The sequence below is a fragment of the Cibotium barometz genome, chromosome 61, assembly GCF_041138505.1.
Source record: "Cibotium barometz isolate CiBa-2024 chromosome 61, ASM4113850v1, whole genome shotgun sequence".
Classification (NCBI taxonomy): Eukaryota; Viridiplantae; Streptophyta; class Polypodiopsida; order Cyatheales; family Cibotiaceae; genus Cibotium; species Cibotium barometz.
In genome coordinates this window covers 10,610,393-10,630,627 of record NC_141106.1, presented here as the reverse complement: position 1 = coordinate 10,630,627, position 20,235 = coordinate 10,610,393, and the positions used below count along the sequence as shown (strand labels likewise).

The 20,235-nt window shown below is 39.8% G+C and overlaps 1 protein-coding gene across 1 annotated transcript; it reads right to left on the bottom strand.

Moving 5' to 3' along the window:
- Positions 1 to 583: 583 nt before the first annotated feature.
- LOC147604540 (protein DOG1-like 3) lies at positions 584 to 1,596 on the bottom strand. The gene has a single exon (XM_086794854.1). It carries the CDS (start codon positions 1,577 to 1,579, stop codon positions 815 to 817), a length of 765 nt encoding a protein of 254 aa, XP_086650980.1. The 5' UTR covers positions 1,580 to 1,596; the 3' UTR covers positions 584 to 814.
- Positions 1,597 to 20,235: the final 18,639 nt, after the last annotated feature.

Below are 20,235 nucleotides of genomic sequence, written 5' to 3'. Positions count from 1 at the left end.
GCCATTGCCGACCCGCTAATATGCCATGCTAGTTTACAATAAAGCATATAAAAATGAGTATATTTGTAGGAAAAATGCTAAACATTTATCAATTTAGCACCAAAATTATGCCCAAAATAGGAGGTTATCATTCCTCCTTTTCTTAGTCTTTGAGCATCCTCATGAACACTTTGAAAAGAAAGCTTTGCATTGGAATCAGCACCTCAAACATGTTGACAAAGAAACCACAAAAACTCTATCACTTCTCTTTGCAATGCTTTATAGAGTGTTGATATAAATGCTAATATTAATCTAATATCAACCCTTACATCAACATTTACATTAGTATTTATTTCAACTACTAAAAAAGAGATCATTTGGCTATGTATGTTTCTTTCCTTACCCATTTCTCCTAGTTTTCTTATAAAGCAGAGGTCCATTGTATCGAGTTTGCAGGTTCCTTTCAACCCTGGCTATACAGGTTCAACTAACAATGAAATGACAAGATGGAGTACATTATCAACTGAAGCAATTAAAATATAAAAAGGATAAAGTTAGGTCATTCTTAAAGTCTAAATGCAATTTACAATGTTCTTCATAATTATAACTACTGCAATAAAGATATGCCAGTAGTATTGTTCAAATCCAAGTACATTTATTTCAAATGGAGAAAGCAATCTCCATTTCCATGAGAGGCACTCAACTGGGAAGCATTAAAAGAGGGCCCAAAATAATGGCCTCAAAGAAGCACTCTATTTTACCACTACAGGCTAAGAACTGCAGAAAGTATTAACCTCATCCCTTAAGATCAAGAGTCTTTCACCTTGGCAAGGACCTAGCTTTCTCCATTCAGTTTCTGTCCAATGTGTCTGACAGCGCCTTGGAGCTTCGCTGCGGCGACAAGGTACTGGGCCTTCTGATAGGTGTCCAGGACATCCAGAACCTTCTTGAGAGTGGTTAGCCTGAGAGAGTCTGCTTTTGTTAAGATCTCCTGCAGAGTAGTGAGCTTCTCTGTTATGGCATCATCCATATCATCATCATCATGGGGAGATGGTGGAGACCCATAACCCCCTTGCACCATACTATCAGCTTGGGCCAAGGTAAGCAGAGGCTGATCTGCAAAGCTCTGCTGCAACATTGCCATCTCATGGCCTAAACTCTCCTCCTGCTTATTTGTTGATGTCTGCAGCTCACTAATCTCAGACAATTGTATGGAAGAGAGAGAAGCAAAAGTTGGGGTGTCAACACCGTCGAGGAATTCAGCTAACTCAGCTTCAATCTGTTCTCCGGCAAGAGCATACACTAACTGAAAGGCCATGGAAGGGCGCCAGCCACCGAGCCACATGAAAGCTTTCTCCAATGGGGATCTCCAAGGGGGGGTGACAGTCTCGAGGATGTTGTGGTGGCAAGCGCGCTCTTTAGCTTTGTAGTAACAGTCATAGTGGTCGTCGACCTTCTGCACCACCTGCAGGAGCTCATGCTCTTTCATATCACTGTGCAGAGCTTGCTGGAGCTCCTGCATCAGATCCTCCTGGGTCTTGGTCCAGCTGCCGTAAAACTCTTCATGCTTGTCGTTGTGAGGGCCAACAAGGGGAGCCATTGATTAGTGCAGGCTATGGAAGCAGGCAGCAGCCCTGAGAGGAGGAGACGCAGAAACAGCGCTCTCGGTCGTCTTCTTGCAGAGCGACCAACGGCTTCTGGAAGCAACCGCGCATCTCGTTTCTATTTTTATTCTTTCATCCTCTCGTAGGATTTATTGTGTCATTAATTCAAAAAATTCGATAAACCCAGCCTCGAGTAACATAATATATATATATATATATTCATCATATATATAATATAGATTAAATTTATTCGAAATAAAAACACCCATAAATTGTATCATCTATTATATAATTAGATCCAGATAGAATTAATTCATATAATAGAAACCGCCCAGTTATCATATCCAAACAATTATATTGAAATTTGATCAACGGTTTCTATAACCCTATTTAGCATTTAATCATTTTTTGCATAAGTTGCTATGTAATGAATTACCGGCCTAGCCAGAGTAGATAATAAAAATATCCTGTAAATATAAATGTCTGACATGAACGTATTATAATATTGTATTTAATACATCCATCCTTTAAAAAAAAAGAAAGAGAGAGGATTTTACTGAAGGTTAGAAAAGGTTTATTTAATAAAAAATTTAAAGAAAAAATGGTGGGCTCCAGTTTAGGATCGTTGTGGGGGGCCACCGAATCTCCAAATCAGCGGTGATTCTTTGAAGCGCTGCTCTTTCTGGTTATTTTGGAGAGAATATTCACCAATCCAGTACCGCCACCTGCCCCTTCCAGATACTCAGAGATTCCCGCGTGTACATGTAGTTTCGTAGTTTCCAGAAGAAAAAGGTGTCCGGGCCCAGATAATTATCTCGGCAGTGGGAAAGCCCATTTTAATGACTAGATTTCTGTAATAAGCCCCCAAAATGTTTATATCCCTGCTCGATAAAAAATATTTTTTTTCCAGCCAATCAAAATAAGCATAGGTTTTGCACGAGGTGGGCAAATGCCATGTGGACTTGTGCCGCCGCAGTTATTGCTTGAAATTCGCCTCATCAACCAAGGTGACCACGGCGTTAAATCCTAATTACAGCGTGCAACCGGTTCATCGCTATACCGAGGAAGATTTCACTCCTTGGATTTCTTTTTTTTCGAAAAAACTGGCTGCTTATATTAAGAAGTTAGAAAGAGACAGGTTACAACATGTTCAGAACTCTAATGAGACCAGAGTCTATGCACATGACATACAATTCCGCAAGCCTTGACTTAATTGAGAAGTTTCTCTAGCTGTGAAACCAGCTTTTCCCTCTTTTCGTGAGTGTGACTTTCAAAAGGCATAGAGTGCTTTGATGAGCAACACATCCTTGGAGATGACGGCCTCTCTCATCTTCCACAATTCCTGAATTTGCTGTGTTATCTGATCCACTTGCTTTTCTTTAGCTTTTTCATGCAGCCGATGAAGCTTAGAGTCCATGTCTTTCAACCTTCTTTGTATGCATCTTTCACCTACATGAATCAAGTTCTCTTTCGGCCTGAAATTGTTAGTATGCATACTATTAAAAATGGAATCAAGTCTATTTAACCATAAGCACCATAACATTTCGGTTCTCAGGACAACCCATAGTTCCCGATGCCTTCTCCAAGTAACAAGTTTTTCCAGCCGAGGGTGTAGCCATTCCATAGCTGAATGCACTTGGCCAATGACTCAAAACATTTCTTTGCAATAGGGCAATGCATGAAAATGTGCAGGTCATCGTCCACCTCCTTGCATCTGTGGCACTTCCCATCCCCTATGTTAAGTCTGAAGGCTTTAAGCTGGGTCCAAATAGCTTTGAACATGACCAACCAAGCTAGGCACACTTTTTTTGGTTCCACATACTTATTCCATAGCTTGTCAAAGAGAAAATACCATTGCATTCTGTCCAGAAGGATTCCCCATCTCTTGTTTAGTGTGCAATGGATAGGATCCGTCCTCTGTTTGGGGGGAATAGGGAGAAGTCCTTTTTTATTCTTCCATTGGAAAGCTTTGTGCGTTGGCATATCTTTAATCGAAAGCAGCCAAGTGTCCGATTGGTGCCATAATCTGATTCTTATCCCAATAAGGTCTAATTCTGCATATGAGACATTATAATCTCTTATCAGATCAGCTCTGGACATCCAAGCATTGATGTCTCTGTCCCAAATATCCCACCAATAGCATATTCCTTTCCCGTGCATTCTCAAAGCCGCTTCAGCTTGGGCATTATCAATTGGGGGGAGGGGAATGCTTGGCCACCAGATAGAGTCTATCCCGTGTACCCCCCCCCCCATGTGTAGCTAGGCTTCTCAAACAGGATAAGGTCAGTCTTGATAGCATTCCAAGCAGACCAAAGCGAATGGACCAATTGGCTGCCAACCGGTTTCACCAAGTATTTGCTCGCCATAATTGTGAGTGGGGGAGCTTCTTCCACTTGGGGAATTATTTAAGCTGGAATTGTTCCAGCTTTCTAGTGATCAACCAGGCCCAGTCTTTAGAGGGGTAGAGAAAGCTTCTCAGCACCCACTTGGCACCCATTCTATTAGCCAGATTGGACACGTCTTTGATTCCAAGGCCGCCTTTACCTGTTTCCAGACAGCACCATTCCCACCTGACTTTAGGGATTTTCCTAATCCATGGGTCCCCTCCCCATAGATAGTTCCTCCATAGCCTTATGAATTGCTGTAGATCAGAGTCTCTGGCGGTCTCCACAGCAGCTAAGAAAGTAGATGATAGAAGGGATAATGAAGTGGTTAATTACCATCTTTCTACCCCCCAAGTTTAGATGCATTTTCTGCCATCTGTGCATTTTCTGGTAAGTTTCTCTTCCACCTTGTTTAGCACCCACATCCATCTTTGCTTCAGGGTGACCTTGAATCCCATGGGAATGCCCAATAATCTGAAAATTACTCCCTCTTCCAGGACTTTGCAGCCAGCTTAAATCAGCCAAGCAGGAGGCTTGTCATCAATAAGGGACCTGATACCTGTTTTTTTATGGTTACCATTGTCTTCGCATTAATTTTAGTAGTTCAGTTCTCGACGAATCTTGTAAGGTTCCCAAACCCTTACAGTTTTCAAACTGCAGGAGTATGAAAACTGCCCTAATGAGAACATGTAATGTACGGAAACCCGTCAGAACGTTCTCCTTCTAACTACACGTCTAATCTTGTCTGGTTACGATGCCCACAAGTGGGGGAGGCCCTTCCCTTGTCCCGATGGCCGCACGAAAACCGAGGACAGGGATGAAACCAACTCCTTTGAGAACTGCACCCACAAGAGTAAGCGCCAAAAACAAGGAGCAGCACATCAGTCCCATCAATACCATCCAATTCAATCCTCAGGAGCCAGATCTTCATCTTCAAGAGCCCCATGTGGAATATCCCATCCCACTCCTCACTCATCATGAGAGGAAGAGAGGGTGCAGCGCCAGGCGGCGAGATTCCTTTTCCCACATGCGAGTCACATGGTGGACATGCAAACTACCCCTCTTTCTGGAAACCCCTTGTTCCAACCGTCACACTTGTCGCCCGCTTCACTACATGACAATAGTCTCTTCTCTTCCTTGCCATACGCGATTTTAGGGCACAACCCGTCTATAGCACCCTTTGCGCCTTAACGAAGCCATAGGGAATCAAGATGGCCCAACCGAGAGCCCCAAAAGGAGGACTATGGAGGACGCCAAAGGAGGAGGACTATGGAGGATGCCAAATGCTGCTTCTTCTATCTGACAGAGAGAGAAATGATGCAGCTCAAGGGAGCCCTTTTGAAGAAGCCAAGCGGAGCCCAAATCAACCTATACCCCAACATCACCAGAACAGAGGCATTGGAAATGATAGAAGAGAAGATTCAGCACACATAAACGGTAAGCTCTCTATCACTCCCCCTACTAATCTGGTTCAGGAGTGGTAGAGAACTTACCAGACCAGAGCACTAATAGTTCTATGCTATGGTCCACGACCTCCAGCAGAGGTGTTGAAGACCTAGATAAGAAATAACTGGTCTGCTCAAGGCCTCATAGCAGACCATACTGAGCATTCGCCAAATAATTACTTCTGCTTCTTGTTTAGAGAGGAAGGGATGGCTCTCAACGCTCTAGGGGTTGGCCAATGGGTCCTTAGGAATTCTCCCCTTTTCCTTTTTTTGTGGTCTCCTGATTTTTCCCCTGTTGGTCCAAAACCAACCCTTTTGCCCTGTTTGGGTGAAGCTTCCTAACCTGTCGATGCATCTACATACCTTAATTAAACTTCTCCTTGAACCATCGTCGTCGGTAGGCTTTTGGAACAACCAAGAAGGAAGAAGTTCAACAGGTTCTCCCCTCTACTGGTAGATATTTCAGACCCCACACAGATTATCAAAAGATTCCTCAAGTGAGGAGGAGGATGAAGAAGTCCCTAACACTCAGATCCAGGATAGTGACCTGGAAAAAGAGGTTAAGGAAATGGACTTCCAAGATGCCTCCCAGATTAACCTTGACCCTTACCCCTCTCAAGGTAAAGAAGTATCTTTAACAGTTGGGGAAACAAAAAAATCGCCATCACTGGCTGTGGGTCAAGCGAAATATTAGAAATGCTGTCCAAAACAAAGTTGACTCGCTTTCCCTAAAGAGAAGACAATCTTAGGTTGGAGGGTTGGCTTCCCCGCTTCCCACATAAAAAAGAACACAAGAAGAGGCTAAGCCCCAAAATCAAAAGATATGATAGATTTCAATATCATCTTGGACAGCACTAAGGGTTTAATAGATGTGGGAATCGAGCCAGAATAATTAAAAATTGGATGTATCAAGCAAACATCCAAGCTTACATAATCTGTCTTCGAGAAGTAAAAGCTGTTAGATGACTCCTTAAGAAAAATTTGGAGCTGATTTCCAAACAACATGTGTGGTCTATCTCTAACCACAATCAGGGGAGGTGGAGGCACATCTCTAGGTATCCATAACTCATGCATAACTTTTTACAAACATCAAGAAATTGATCCTCAAAAACGATGGGTTGCAGTATATTTGGAATAGAATGATCTGAAGTTTATTCTTGTTTCTGCCTATGCAACGAGGCCGGCTATCTCCAAAGCAAAACTATGGAAATCTATGATGCACTTTGTGGAGCCTCTTATCCTCATAGGAGATTTCAACATGGTTGAATTCCCTCAAGATAGATTATTAAACTTGGGTCAAACTGTTCGAGGATCAGGACGGGCTAGATGGTTGGATTTGAAAGGAACCCATGCCGTGTTTGATATTGCATATGACCATGAATTCACATGAGGCAATAAAAGACAGGGTAGCTGTTGAGAAAAACAATTTATGAGGGTGTAACATGAATAGAGCAAGGGGAGGAGCATGCACATTAGAAAAGGATAGACTAAGGGTACATTGGCAAAGGTTTGATTTGTATGGTCATTTGTAAAAGGTGAAGTCAAAGGTCAAAAAGGTAGCACATAGAAAGTGCAAGGGAGAGCATGTAGTGTGAGCATTTATGGATAGATGGTTGGCACTAGGGTGCACATATCTTGTGAGTTGGGAGCTTCATGAGAGCTATAAAAGGATGTACTTGGATCAAGATAATGTGAAGAGATTATGGAGTTTATGAGTTTGTTTTGAGTCATGGTCCCAGTGGTCACAAATCAGCTCATACAAGGAATCAAGCATTTGACTTAGCATATGGAGAATCTGAATTTGAATCTCTTGAAAGGGGGCATAAATGCTCCTAGCATAGGAGATAGAGATGGTTTAAGAGGTAGGGGAAGAGGAGGACCCATCATGAATGTTCAGTGTTTGAACTATACGGAGAGGATTGTCTTGAGTATAATAGTCCTCAGTTAAGTATTAATTAATCTTCTTTCCCATCATGGATTTGTTATTGTACCTTCATCCACCATAGATTGGCACTTGATCCACATGTTTCAACATGGTATCATAGCCATGGTGGCCAAGTCTATGGTATCTAGAGTAAGGCATTAACAAATGTTTTAGGGCAAAGGATTTCTAGCATTGTTTGTTGTTTGATTTTTTTTAGGCCAAAAGATTTCTAGAATTGTTTGTTGTTTCTTTGGTGATAGATAGCATTTCTAGTGCTTCAACCGTAAGCAGCACTACAAGAGCAAAGGAAGGCGACGAACAAGAGCTCACACAATCCGTTAGCAGAGTAGAGGCACTATAGATCATAGCGCAGCAGGAACATTTTCATCTTAGTGGTCATGTGTAGTGGGCGCCTCTCATAGCAGGGTGCTATTGAGATCTCCAAATGAGATAGGCGAGATGGAGCATGCTACCTTTACAGCAGCCAGTTGAAGACTGGCAAGCAGAGCTAGAAGCTATGAAACATCAGTATGAGGCAGCTACGGTGAACTTGCAAAACAAGCAAGCGATGGCGAGGGTAGCAGAAAGAAGAGGAATGGCCACAACTAGCAGCCGATACGATCTAGGCGGCAGAGAAAATCTCTAAAGAAATTAATTAAAAAATTAAAGCTCCTAAGGTGTGGTGTAAACGAGCCATCTGCTGTAAGAGATGTTCACATGCATAAATTAAAATTCATGAAAATGGCCTTTTTAATTCGGGCATCGCATAGATCATCCTGGGCATTATTGAAATGCTTATCATTGAGTTGGAACATTGAGTTGGAATTTACAATATGTGCATTGTATGTGAGATCTTCATCAACAAAATGTTTTCAACAAAAATATGTAATTTTTGTAAATGCCGCTAATATGAGCAGGCAATTTCATGGTGGTGGCCAAGAGTTGAAAAATAATGTAACCTTTGGTGGTGGCCAAGATTTGAAAAATAATGTAACCTTTGAAAAGCTGCCAAATGAGCACGTGCGGAGTAAGTGTGTGAGAGCAAAGAAAGAGCTCTCGGGAAAGAAATGGGAAAGAGCCACTGATTCGTCCACAAGCAAAAGGAACAAGCTAAAAGCCTTTGAGTCAAAGGTGGAGAACAGGTCAAAGAGCCCAACAAATGAAGGGCACCAAGGGTGCTAGTAAAGAAATGGATGGCTCCTAACTGCTGGTTGTAACCCCACTCTCTGAGTGTGTAAAGTGTCAAGACAAAGCTAACATTGTAGCTCATAGAGCAACCTAGATGGACCACTCCACCCATATGAGTATGGAGTGTAGGTCAGGTGAGTACATGTTAGGTGTTAGACCCTCATCACATTGAGGGGAGGTGTTGAGAAAAACAATGTGTGAGTGTGCAACATGAATAGAGCAAGGGGAGGAGTACACACATTAGAAAAGGATAGACTAAGGATAAATTGGCAAAGGTTGATTTGTATGATCATTTGTAAAAGGTGAAGTCAAAGGTCAAAAAGGTAGCACATGGAAAGTGCAAGGGAGCACATGTAGTGTGAGCATTTATGGACACATGGTTGGCACTTAGGTGCACACATCTTGTGAGTTGGGAGCTCCGTGAGAGCTATAAAAGGATGTACTTGGATCAAGATAATGTTAAGAGATTATGGAGTTTATGAGTTTTTTTGAATCCATTGTCTTGATTATAGTAATCTTGAATTAAGTATTAATTAATCTTATTTTCGTAGATTTGTTATTGTACCTTGATCCACCATAGCTTAGCACTTGATCCACATATTTCAACAGTAGCCAGCTGAGAAAAGCCAAGTTGGATAGGTGTTACTCCTCATCAAACTATTAGTAATATGTACTTAAATACCAAAGTGAAAATCCAACTCAATATAAAACTATCATATCACTATCCAATTTGATTCTTATAGAAATTTTCCTGCACATGTCTAGGCTTACCACAGTAAAAACAGCCTTGTGTATCATTATGCTACCTTTGCCAATTACCATGACCTCTTTGACTCCCCTTGCCTCTAAACTAACCTCTTCCACCTGTGTGTTGTTGTTGTGAATCATAGGACTGTTACTGCTACTACTAACCATAATTCTAATTACCTGTTCGGCCACCACCTTGCCCACATCCATAACCTCTACCTTGTCCTCTACCTGAACTTGTGTAGAAGGCCTACTGTTCTGAACTGTTTTTGTTTTGTGAAGACTGGTCTTCACCCAAACTCTTTTCTTGAATGATCAGCATTGACACCAAATCTGTAAAGTTGGGAATGTTCTCCCGAGTCTAAATAGATGTCTTGAATACCTTGTATTGTGGCCCGAGACCACATAGACATACATCCACCTTATCATCATATCATCATAAAAAAACCAATAGATGCAAGGGATAATGCCCTTTATCTTCAAGGCATATTCATTTATGGACATGTTTTTCTTCTCCACGGTATGAAGCTCATTCTTCAACTTAATCTTTCGTGCCTTGGTGTGTTAGTTTCCTATAGCTTCACCAAGATGTCCCATGCCTCCTTAAGGTGACTTGGCATCCTGTATATATGGGCACCCAATCATGGTGTCTTGCATGCTAATAGAAAGCCAATACATGACTTTCCTTGCTCCTTGATTTCAATTCTTGTATTCTTTTAATCTCCGATATCTCTGGTGCCTCCTCATGTTCACCTTAAATGTAATCCTAATAGACTTTTCAATGTAATCCCAATAGACTTTTCACATCAAAACATTTATCAATCTAAACCTCCAAGAATGGAAGTTGTTCTTGTCAAGTTTCTCTGTAATAATCTGGTTAATTTCATCATTTGACATCTTGTCTACAACAAAAACTCACCAAAAATAGCACTCTTGTTTGACCGGCATAAGCTCTTGTATTCTTTTACAGTAGTGCTACTATGCTACACCCATACTGTCACAACTAGCGACCTCAACTTGAATACATACACCCACCAATAGCAGCTGTAAGACTCTTTGCAGTACACACAGTGTCTGCATAACCAATTGCCATTCTTGTAGTACCAAAAATAGAATTCTACAGAGAATCGAAACTTACTCGTGGTGCCTGTGAATGCCTGCAAACTAAAAAACGAAGGTCCAGACGCACCCGAAATGCATTTTCGACATGAATTTTTTTTTCTAAAGGACATTATAGTTTCCCTTAAGCTCCTCTCTTGTGAAGAAAGCTCCTCAATCGGAGTTCGTTTGCTGGTACCTCCTGAAGAGCTGCTGCGACAAGGGTCTAGTAGTAGCCAACACAAAGGGGGAAGAGTAGGTAATGAAGCTCTTTTCCTTGTACCGCTTCTTGTGCTTCTCTTACTTTCCTCTCAACTTCTTAGAATGAACCAAGCTCTGAAACCATGAAAAGATGAAGGGAGGAAGAGAGCTTGAGCTCTACACACACACAATCTCACAAACCCTAGAAGAGAACACACAAGATGAGAGGCTAAAAATTGTTGTTCTTCTTCTTCACAACAAAAATGGTCTAACATTAGGGAAAAATGAGACTCATTCTTGGGCCTTTTAGCGAAAAGAAAAATAGATGCCCAACCAATGAGCAACAAGTCTACGTAACGTAGAAATGTAACAAAAATGAGAAAAAAAAACGAAAATAGGCAGATTTCTTTGCTCTAAAAAAAGAACCAAAATGGACATTCTCTCTCTTTCTTTCCCTTTTCGTATGCCAGATGTTGTCAGCATTTAACATTTTTGTAAGGCTTAAATGTACATTTCCCGCCTATACTTTTCAACTCCACGTTTCCCACATTTAACAACACAGCGTAATTTTATCACTTTTTTGCACTCTCATCACTACCAAATGCCATTTCCTATTTGCGCTCTTGCATTCCCAAATATGGCAACATGATCTAGAAGACCATCTTCAAATGTCCAAATGATTACAATCTATAACATACTTGATGTAGAAAATGCATGGAATCCCTTGACAATGTCGAAGGGGTGGTTGATTTTTCTATAGCCATTATAGAAAAGAAAGCAAAGAGGATCAGCCACCACCAATGAATTTATATCACGTTGGAAAGAAAGAATCAAGGATTCAAACATGGCATTGAAACAAAACATGTATCAAAGAGATTCTTGTCCCCACAAGATCTTCCTCGACACAAACCAAATTGTAAGCTTATTTCATTTTTTTGCAAAGTCAATAATAAGAGTTATAAAGATAATGGTTGTATGTGAAAACATGCAAAAGAGATTGAAATCCTCAGTGAAGGATGGGATATAAAGGAAGAGAAAAATGTAATTTTCTCTTCTAGTTGGAATTGCAGTCAAATTCAATGATAGAGTAACTTCAACAATCACTATTGGGGCGAGAATGACATTCTTCAACATTTAAGAGAAGGTATCATTGAAGAGAAGGTATCATTGAAGAGAAGTTATCATTGAAGAGAGCTAATTAGATTTACCCTTTGAATTTTAATTCAGAGTACAAAACAAGGATGTAAATGAATGAGTCAACAATGAATCTCAAAATGCATAACATGCTAGTTTCTGACATGATTCTCTTTGTTGTATAGGTATCATCAGGGCGTGCAAAATGTATATTTCACAAAGAGCTACAAGAAAAAAAGTGACTTTAACATGTAAGTGGCTTCTATATCAAGTAAACCTTAAAAATTATAGTTAGTTATTAAAGTTTTCAAGATTTTATCATGTGAGAAACAATCACAACAACTCGATTTGGGACATTCTATGTTAGTTCATGTCTCATATCGCATTGCTGTGGTCTTTCCTTGATTGATTTGATTTTGTGATATTTTACAACATCAGTTCATTTTTCCACAATTCTAAGATTAATGCCAATTGAGCATTTAGTTTTGGGAGATCTAGTCTTAAAGGGAAAAAAATGACCACAACAATGTGATATGGGACATACTATGCTGGATTATGTCCCATTTTGTGTTGTTCTGGTCATTTTGGGCACCTAGTGTGCAAGATAGCATTAAAGTAAAAAATGACCACAACAATGCGATAAGGGACATCCTATGTTGGCATATGTCCCATATCGCATTGTTTTGATCATTCATTGAGTGCTTGGTGTAAGATACTCTTAAAGCAAAAAATGACCACAACACGATATGGGAAATTCTATGTTAGCTTATGCCCCATATCCCGTTCTTCTAGTCGTTTTGGGTGCCTGATGTAAAATACTCTCAATGCAAAAAACGACCACAACAACGTGATATGGGACATCTTATGCTGACTTTTATTCTAGATCACGTTGTTATGGTCCTTTTGGGTGGGTCATTTGTATCCATGTCTATTTTCACCATATTTCTTCTTTACTTGGTCATTAAAAGCATTATGATCCACTGCTCCTTCACTAAACATTATGAGATGGATTTGATTTAATAAAAAAATATTTAAAGAAAAATCCATCACATGTAGAGAGCATATGTGTTGAAGCATGAATTATAGTAATCCAAGAAGATTAGTATTATGAATCATGTTATTATGATTCAATTTTGATTTCTACTCATGGTCTCTCCTTAATGCAATATGATATGATTTCTAAGACTCTCAGATTGTATGATGTTGCTCCATTAGTTTTTGTGATGATTGAAATTTGGTGTTTTTGACATCACATACATGTCCGACACACCTCAAAACCCCAAGAACGACTCTTGCATTCTGATGCCGAAACGAGGAGATATGGCAGAAATAGACATGGAACAAGAATGACCACTACAACACTAAAATGACTAAAATGAGATTATTATAAATTGGTCATAATAACATGATATGAGATATTAGATCCTATGGATGTCCCATATCTCATTATTATGGTCTTTTTTATGCAATAATTATCATAAGATAAATGGTTAAAAGGTGGTTTCTTCAATGTAAATGGATTTTTTGAAGAGTGGTGTACATTCCTTTCAAATGATTGTACTCCAATTGTGCTACAAAATTTAAGTCTTTTACAACTCTGGTTGATTTGCTTAGTGCAATGTAATAGCCAAGAAATCCTTGGTGACCATCTCCAACATATCTCATTGATGAGGTTAGATAAGAGAATGGAGGTATGAAAGAGTCTAGAGAATTTATTAGATAAGAAATCCTTAGCATGACCATCTCCAATATATCCGATCAATGAGATCGGATTAGAGAATGGAGGAGTGAATGAGTCTAGACAATTTATTGGATACATAGATCCATCGCACCAAAGATCTATATGCTTTGAACCTAAAACTCTTATTTCATTCTTTTCACTTGAATTGATTGAAATGGGCTTATTTATTTTCTTCAAAAGGGAGAATAATCTTCTTAAAGATCAATATGTATATGATATGGATGCTTCAGTAGCCCAACCTACATCTATGCCCCATGAAGAACTACAAGGCGCCAAGTAGACACTTTAGCAACCCAACCTGCATCTACCCCCTCCCTCTGAGAGGAACCTACATCCCCAAAGTAGATGGTTTGGCAGCCATATAGCTTTCTCTTTCAATGTAAACCAATGTAAAGAATATTTTGAACCAATGTAAAAAGATAAAATTTTGAATAATGTATAAAATTTTGGATAAGCTTTTTATCGATGTCTTTAATATGGTTGATGCATTATGTTGCAATTCTTCCTATTAAATAGTCGGATACACTATTTTCCAATTCTTCCTATTACATATAGTCCGGCTACACCAAGAAAACTTGCTTGTTGATGTCTTTACGTGAAATGGTCCTTTCTTTTCTCCTTAGAACCTATCTACAAAAATCATAGTAATGCGTTAATAATAATGATTAAGGCATAGCGATGAAATACTTTTGAATTTATTAAATAATGTGTTAATACTTTTACATGGCTAGTGTGATTGACATACCTTACAGTTGTTGCACTTGAACACATAATTATCAGGCACTTGTAGTTTGTCCTCGTTTGCTAAGTCAGTTCTCACTTGACATAGGAAAAATTTTGACCTTATATTAATTACTGTCAAAAGCTTGTGCTCAAACAATACCTCTAATAGAATCAATGGATTTTCAATGTCATCCTCTACAATATTTCCATTCACATAATTCCATCTCATGTAATGAAAGGCTAAAATAAAATTCTAAGAGAAAATCATATATTTACAGATAATAGACTCCCGCTAGATTTTGCAAGTAACCCCATTTTATTCTTTCACATCCCATATTTAATCCAAGAAATCCAAACATTTCTCTAATTTGCAAAAGAACATTGACATTGTTTTTCTAACCTTCTTATCATAAAAGAAGTCAACGAACACATGCAATGGCATAAACATATTTATTTTACCTGGTGACTTGCCACAATTGGTCTCATACATCTTTACAGGTCTTGATATATCTTTAACCTATAGCACTCACTTGTTTCTGCGATTGGTATCGGCCATTCTGCATGTCTTGATATATCTTAAACCTATAGCACTCACTTGTTTCTGTAGTTGGTATCGGCCATTCTAGAATGTCGAATGAAGGAAAAGGTGATGCTTTTAGAGACCCATAATATATATCACTGTGAAGTGCCATATAAAACATGTCATAAAAGAAAACTCCTCTCTTTGCCAAACACCTACTTGATCTTCCTTTGTATTGCTTCACCAATAAAAGAAGCATGAAACACATCGACGATTCCCACTATACTATCTATTGGTTGCCAATCTACCAGGTTTGAAGGATATACATCTATATAAACAACTACAAGACAATTGATTGTACAAAAAAGAAACTCATTACATAGACACAATGTAAAATCATTTTAAAAAGCACCCACTTATAGTTTTGTCTATAGAGTGGGATGCTATTAGGTAAACATTGTAAACATACACAACTCTGAGTGCATGTATGCATGTTGTATAAGGACTTCTTTAATGCTTCTATCTATGTCAGAGAACTTGAAATCTTTAACTCTACCTTTATATGTACAGATAAACACATTTATTATCCTTTTTCTCTTCCTCGTTTACAACATAACCCAACTGCCAATAGAGATGATGGTAGGAATCCACCTTTGATTATCCACATCAAAGCTATTGTATATTGTAATAGCTCTAATAGAGGATCTCAGATGCTTAGGTCGTGTGGTTTCCATGGAAAAAGACAAGGTATAAGCAAATGCAAGAGAAGAGCTAATCTGATATGTAAAAAGGAGAGGGAAGAAGATAACCTCCAAAACGTGCGAAAGTAAATGAGCTGACAGTAACCATAGCTTTCATACGAATTAAGAAACAAACAATATACAGTTTGATCTAAGTATTTTATTAGGCAATTTGTATTTCTTTATTAATAATAAATTCTTACAAAGATTATATGAAATATATCTAAATAGTAAAATTCTCGTTATGGTGGCTTTCTTTCTATTGGTCTAAACCCTTTCTCTCTCTAGAGAAGAATGGCCCGAAATTGAGTCCAAAATAAGCCTAATCGATCTTCACCTATTTGCAACCTGCACACATCGCGTCCTCCGGCACCACACACACAAGGTAGGAGTCATGGCCCATATTTGTCTCTTTGTTGTGCTTGTATTGTATGTTCATTATTGGTAAGTACTCCACAATCATCTTCCTTACTATACGACATCCACAATCAAGACGGGTTGGTATTACTGCAGAAATGCACATATTCTTCTTCCTCTTCCACACTTTTTGATTCACAGGTCCTCACACACACAAATAAATGTCTAATCACTCTTTCCACTTCCAACCAACTCTTATTAAACATGTCCATTCCATCATGATTATGTAGTTTACACAATAATTGTCCCACACCCCATGAGATTGCATGATCATGCTAAATCATATCTTCCATAACTAACAATTAACCCCGGGGGGATTCACTCTTAGAAAACTTATGATATCATGATCATGCTAAATCATATCTTCCATAACTAACAATTAACCCCAGGGGATTGCATGATCATGCTAAATCATATCTTCCATAACTACTAACAATTAACCCCGGGGGGATTCACTCTTAGAAAACTTATGATATCATGATCATACTAAATCATATCTTCCATAACTAACAATTAACCCCGGGGGGATTCACTCTTAGAAAACTTATGATATCATCACGTAAGTGCACAATAGGGGGTGTTTTGAAATGAGGCATAAGCATATAAGGTAGGGAAACTAAGAATCCATGAGAGCTGGGAGTGAGAAGAGGGAGGGTGAATAAGAATCCAAGAGAGAGAATTGCTAAGATTGTGTAGAAACTATGTGGAAGCTTGTTGGATAGTTTTTTTGATGCTTTGTCTGTTTGGGTTGAAGGACGATTGTTTTGTGAAGAAGAGGTGGGAATTGTGTGAGGAAGCTTGGATTTTTTCAAAGAAGAGGGTGCAAGGGGAAGTAGAGGATCTTGTAGGAGGTTGATGCCCTAGGATCTCTGGGATGTAGCTCAACTTGGAGCACTCCATAGTTTTGCTCAATCATTCCCCTCTGTATTGAAGATTGAGACCTGCTGCCTGTAAGTGGCGGTTGTTTTTTGGTTTTGTGGTGCTAAACCATTATTGTTGGAATATATTTGTGGAGAATCCCTCTGGTTTCTGGTGCTTTCTCTCTTTGTTTTGGAACCCCACATCTCAGGGTTGTTGAGATTGGCTCAATTTTTTATATACAAAGACTTGACTATGTGCTAGATTGATGAATTTCTATGCTTTGGTGTTATATGTGTTGTTTTTTTATGGAACTTGTTGAACATTAGGACCTCAATGGAAGGCTTCTTGGGCCCTTTTATTTGGCAGTTTAAGGAGTCAAACCTTTTCTCTTAAGAAGAAACGTTTTCTAATTAGAAGCTTCAAAACGGCTACTTTATTCGAATTTGAATTTTGGAGGGAAAATGGAATTTAAAATCTAGCAGACAAAACCATATCATGTAACATATCTATGAAAAGCTCTTGATGCGTAGATCACGGATCTATAATCTCCGCTCAAATCGGAGCTTGTATGTAGAAGTTATGGAGGTCCGAAAATTGTAAAATTGCCTCCCCCCTTTTTGGGGGAAAAAGTGCACCCTTTGACCACTCTTACACCTCTCTTACAAACCCAACATTTCAGTCCACATGGCAACCCCCCATTTGGCTATTCCTTAATCACCTTGATTAGGCTTGGGCAAATTAAAGGGCCCAAGAAGACCCCATTCACTTCCTAATGAAGAGTCAATTGTGAGTGAAGAGCTAAAGTTTGTTCAATCAAAACTGTGTCACAGACAATTAAACTATGAGTCAATAGGGTCTGACAGTGTTAGATAGGGTCAGCTGAGCATCAAAAGTAGTCAACTAGGTGTATAGGAGTAGTGCTAGTTTCTTTGGATTGAAGGGAGGTGATTTTAAGTTTGGTCTAACTGTCAGAGACCAATCAAGCATAGAAAGCAATCAGTTGTTGTGAGTCTTGGGTTTGTTGTGCTAGATCTTGGTGTTTCTGAGGTTTTTGAGAGTGTAGTGGTGTAAGAGGGCACTAGGGTTGGAGAATTGTGAGTCAGATTTGAATCAGCTGGGTCAACTATTTCTGGTTGGTAGTCAGGAGGAAGACAAAAGGGGAGAGCTAATAGGATCAGTGAAGTTCTGAAGGAAATTATTTCAAGGTAGCTGATGCTGGAGGGAAGTTTAGGAGCTTGGTGGACATATATCTAACTGGAATCAAGAGCAATAGGCATCCGACTCAGATTTTCAGTTAGCAACTGTTATCTGAGGTCAGATGAGGGGTCAGGAGTGAATATCAGAGCTATTGGAGGTCAGATGAGGGGTCAGGAGTGAATATCAGAGCTATTGGAGGACATATCTGACATGGGAGGACATCTGAATCAATTTTAGGGGTTTTATGGTGTTTGACTATGTTGAAGGTTAGAGGATATTAGCTACGTAGATTAGTATTGTAGATTTGTGTAGTGTTCCCCCCACAGTGGTATGTTCACTCGAGCTATAAAGGCAGAATCCCCTGACGTATCATTGTTTTGGTGCCTCCTAAGAGGAGGGATTTGAAAGCACCCTTCAGATTACTTGCAAGCTTGGATAAATTCTCAACAGTTGAGATGGATGCTATGTTGACATATACAATGTTTCATGGTCATGCTGGTGAAGATCAAGAAGAATTCTTGGCAGGGATGGAACTTACAGCCTTCACCTTTGGAATGGAGAGGGATGATGATAAGCTGACTTTGCTGACTATGTTGCTTAAAGGTGATGCTAAAAGATGATTGCATACATGGAGAGCCCAACCAACCCAGGGGCAGACATATGAGGATATTAAGGAGGCTTTGGTGTAGCATTACAAGAAGAGTGAATCCCCAAATGCCTTATGGAACGAGATTCAAAATTTAAAGCATAACTTCTCTAATGTTTTTGACAGGTTTGTAGACCATTTTGAAGATTTGTGGGGAAGATGGGAAAATTATTTGGGAGCAGAGCACCCACTAGTTCTTCTAAAGAAGGACATGTTTATTCAGTCTCTCCATGTAGATCTAAGGGAGAAGGTAGAGCTAAAGAGGCTAGGGACTTTTGAAGAAGCTTGAGGATTGCCAAGGAGGAGAAAAAGTGGAAGTTGCAAAGGATGGCTCAAAAGCAAAGGGAGGTATAAGCCGAAGGAAGACGAACCATGCCGAGGGAGAGAAGAGCAGAAGAAGGGAGAATTTATCCAGCGGTTTTAGTGGTCACCGATCAGCTCATGCAAGGAATCACTCATCAGACTCAGCAAAATGGAGAACCATAATTTGAATCGTATATCCAATGGGGTAGGAATGATCCTAGGGTAGGAGACAGGGATGGTCCAAGAGGCAGCGGAAGAGGAGTACCTAATATGAATTTATAGTGCTTCAACTACATGGAGAGAGGTCATATTTCTCCTCATTGCCCTTATCCCATGAGGATGGGAGGTGACATTTACCCTTTGCCTTCCAAGAGAGAAGATAGACACATTATCAGGACAGGGGAGGAGATGAAAAATCAACGTGCCACACAGGCTCAACAGCAGCCAAGAAATGGTCATACTAAGGGAGAGGTGAAATTGATTGGAGTGGATGAAGAGGTGGATATCTTAGCCAATAAGAGGATTAGAGTGGCATAGGTTGAGGATGAGTCAAGACCTTTCTGAAGAAGGAAGAAAGGGAAATAGGTGGAAGATCATCCTAAGCAGATAAAGACAAAGACCAGATCCGAGACATATTGGCATGCAGGACTTCCCCTTAGGTGCTCATGATGATCTGATGAGAAATCTGCATCAGAAAGGACCTACTTTGATATGGCCCTAACTCTTACAATTATGCCCCAGACTTAGGAGAATGTGGAGTAAATTGGTCAACACACGAGAAGCTTCAGGAAAGAGAAGAAGTGAGGAAGTTAGATTAATGTGGTGAAAGAGAAACGAGATAAAGACTATCTGCCAATCATGGATGCTTGGGTGAATAACCACAGAGTCCCAAAAGTGTATATAGATGGTGGTGCACAAGTATGTGTGATGACACAGTAGACAATGGAAGCTTTGAGATTGAAGGTAGGTGAACCCTCTGAGTTCAGAGTGAGAATGGTTAACAATGTAAAGGTCAGATGTCTAGGGATTGTGAAAAAGCTACAGCTGAATGTGTCGGGACAAGCAGCTGAATCGGGGATGTACATGTGATGCTAGCCAAGTCAGAAGCTTACCCACTTATCGTTGGGAGGCCACGGCTGATTGTTATGAAGGTAGGACAAGACTGGTGGAGAGGCCATTTGAGTTTGGGGCTGGACCAGCCTATAAGGCCTACAAGGAGGTCGATGAGGTATGATATGGCCAAGGGAAGAGAGCTGATTCAGGATAGCAGTACATCAGAGGACAAGGATGAGGAAACAAGCTCTGTAGAAGATTTAGAAGCTGAGGAAATTAACTCAGAAGATGATGGGGAAGAGGTCCAATTACTAGAGCCAGATTCATAAT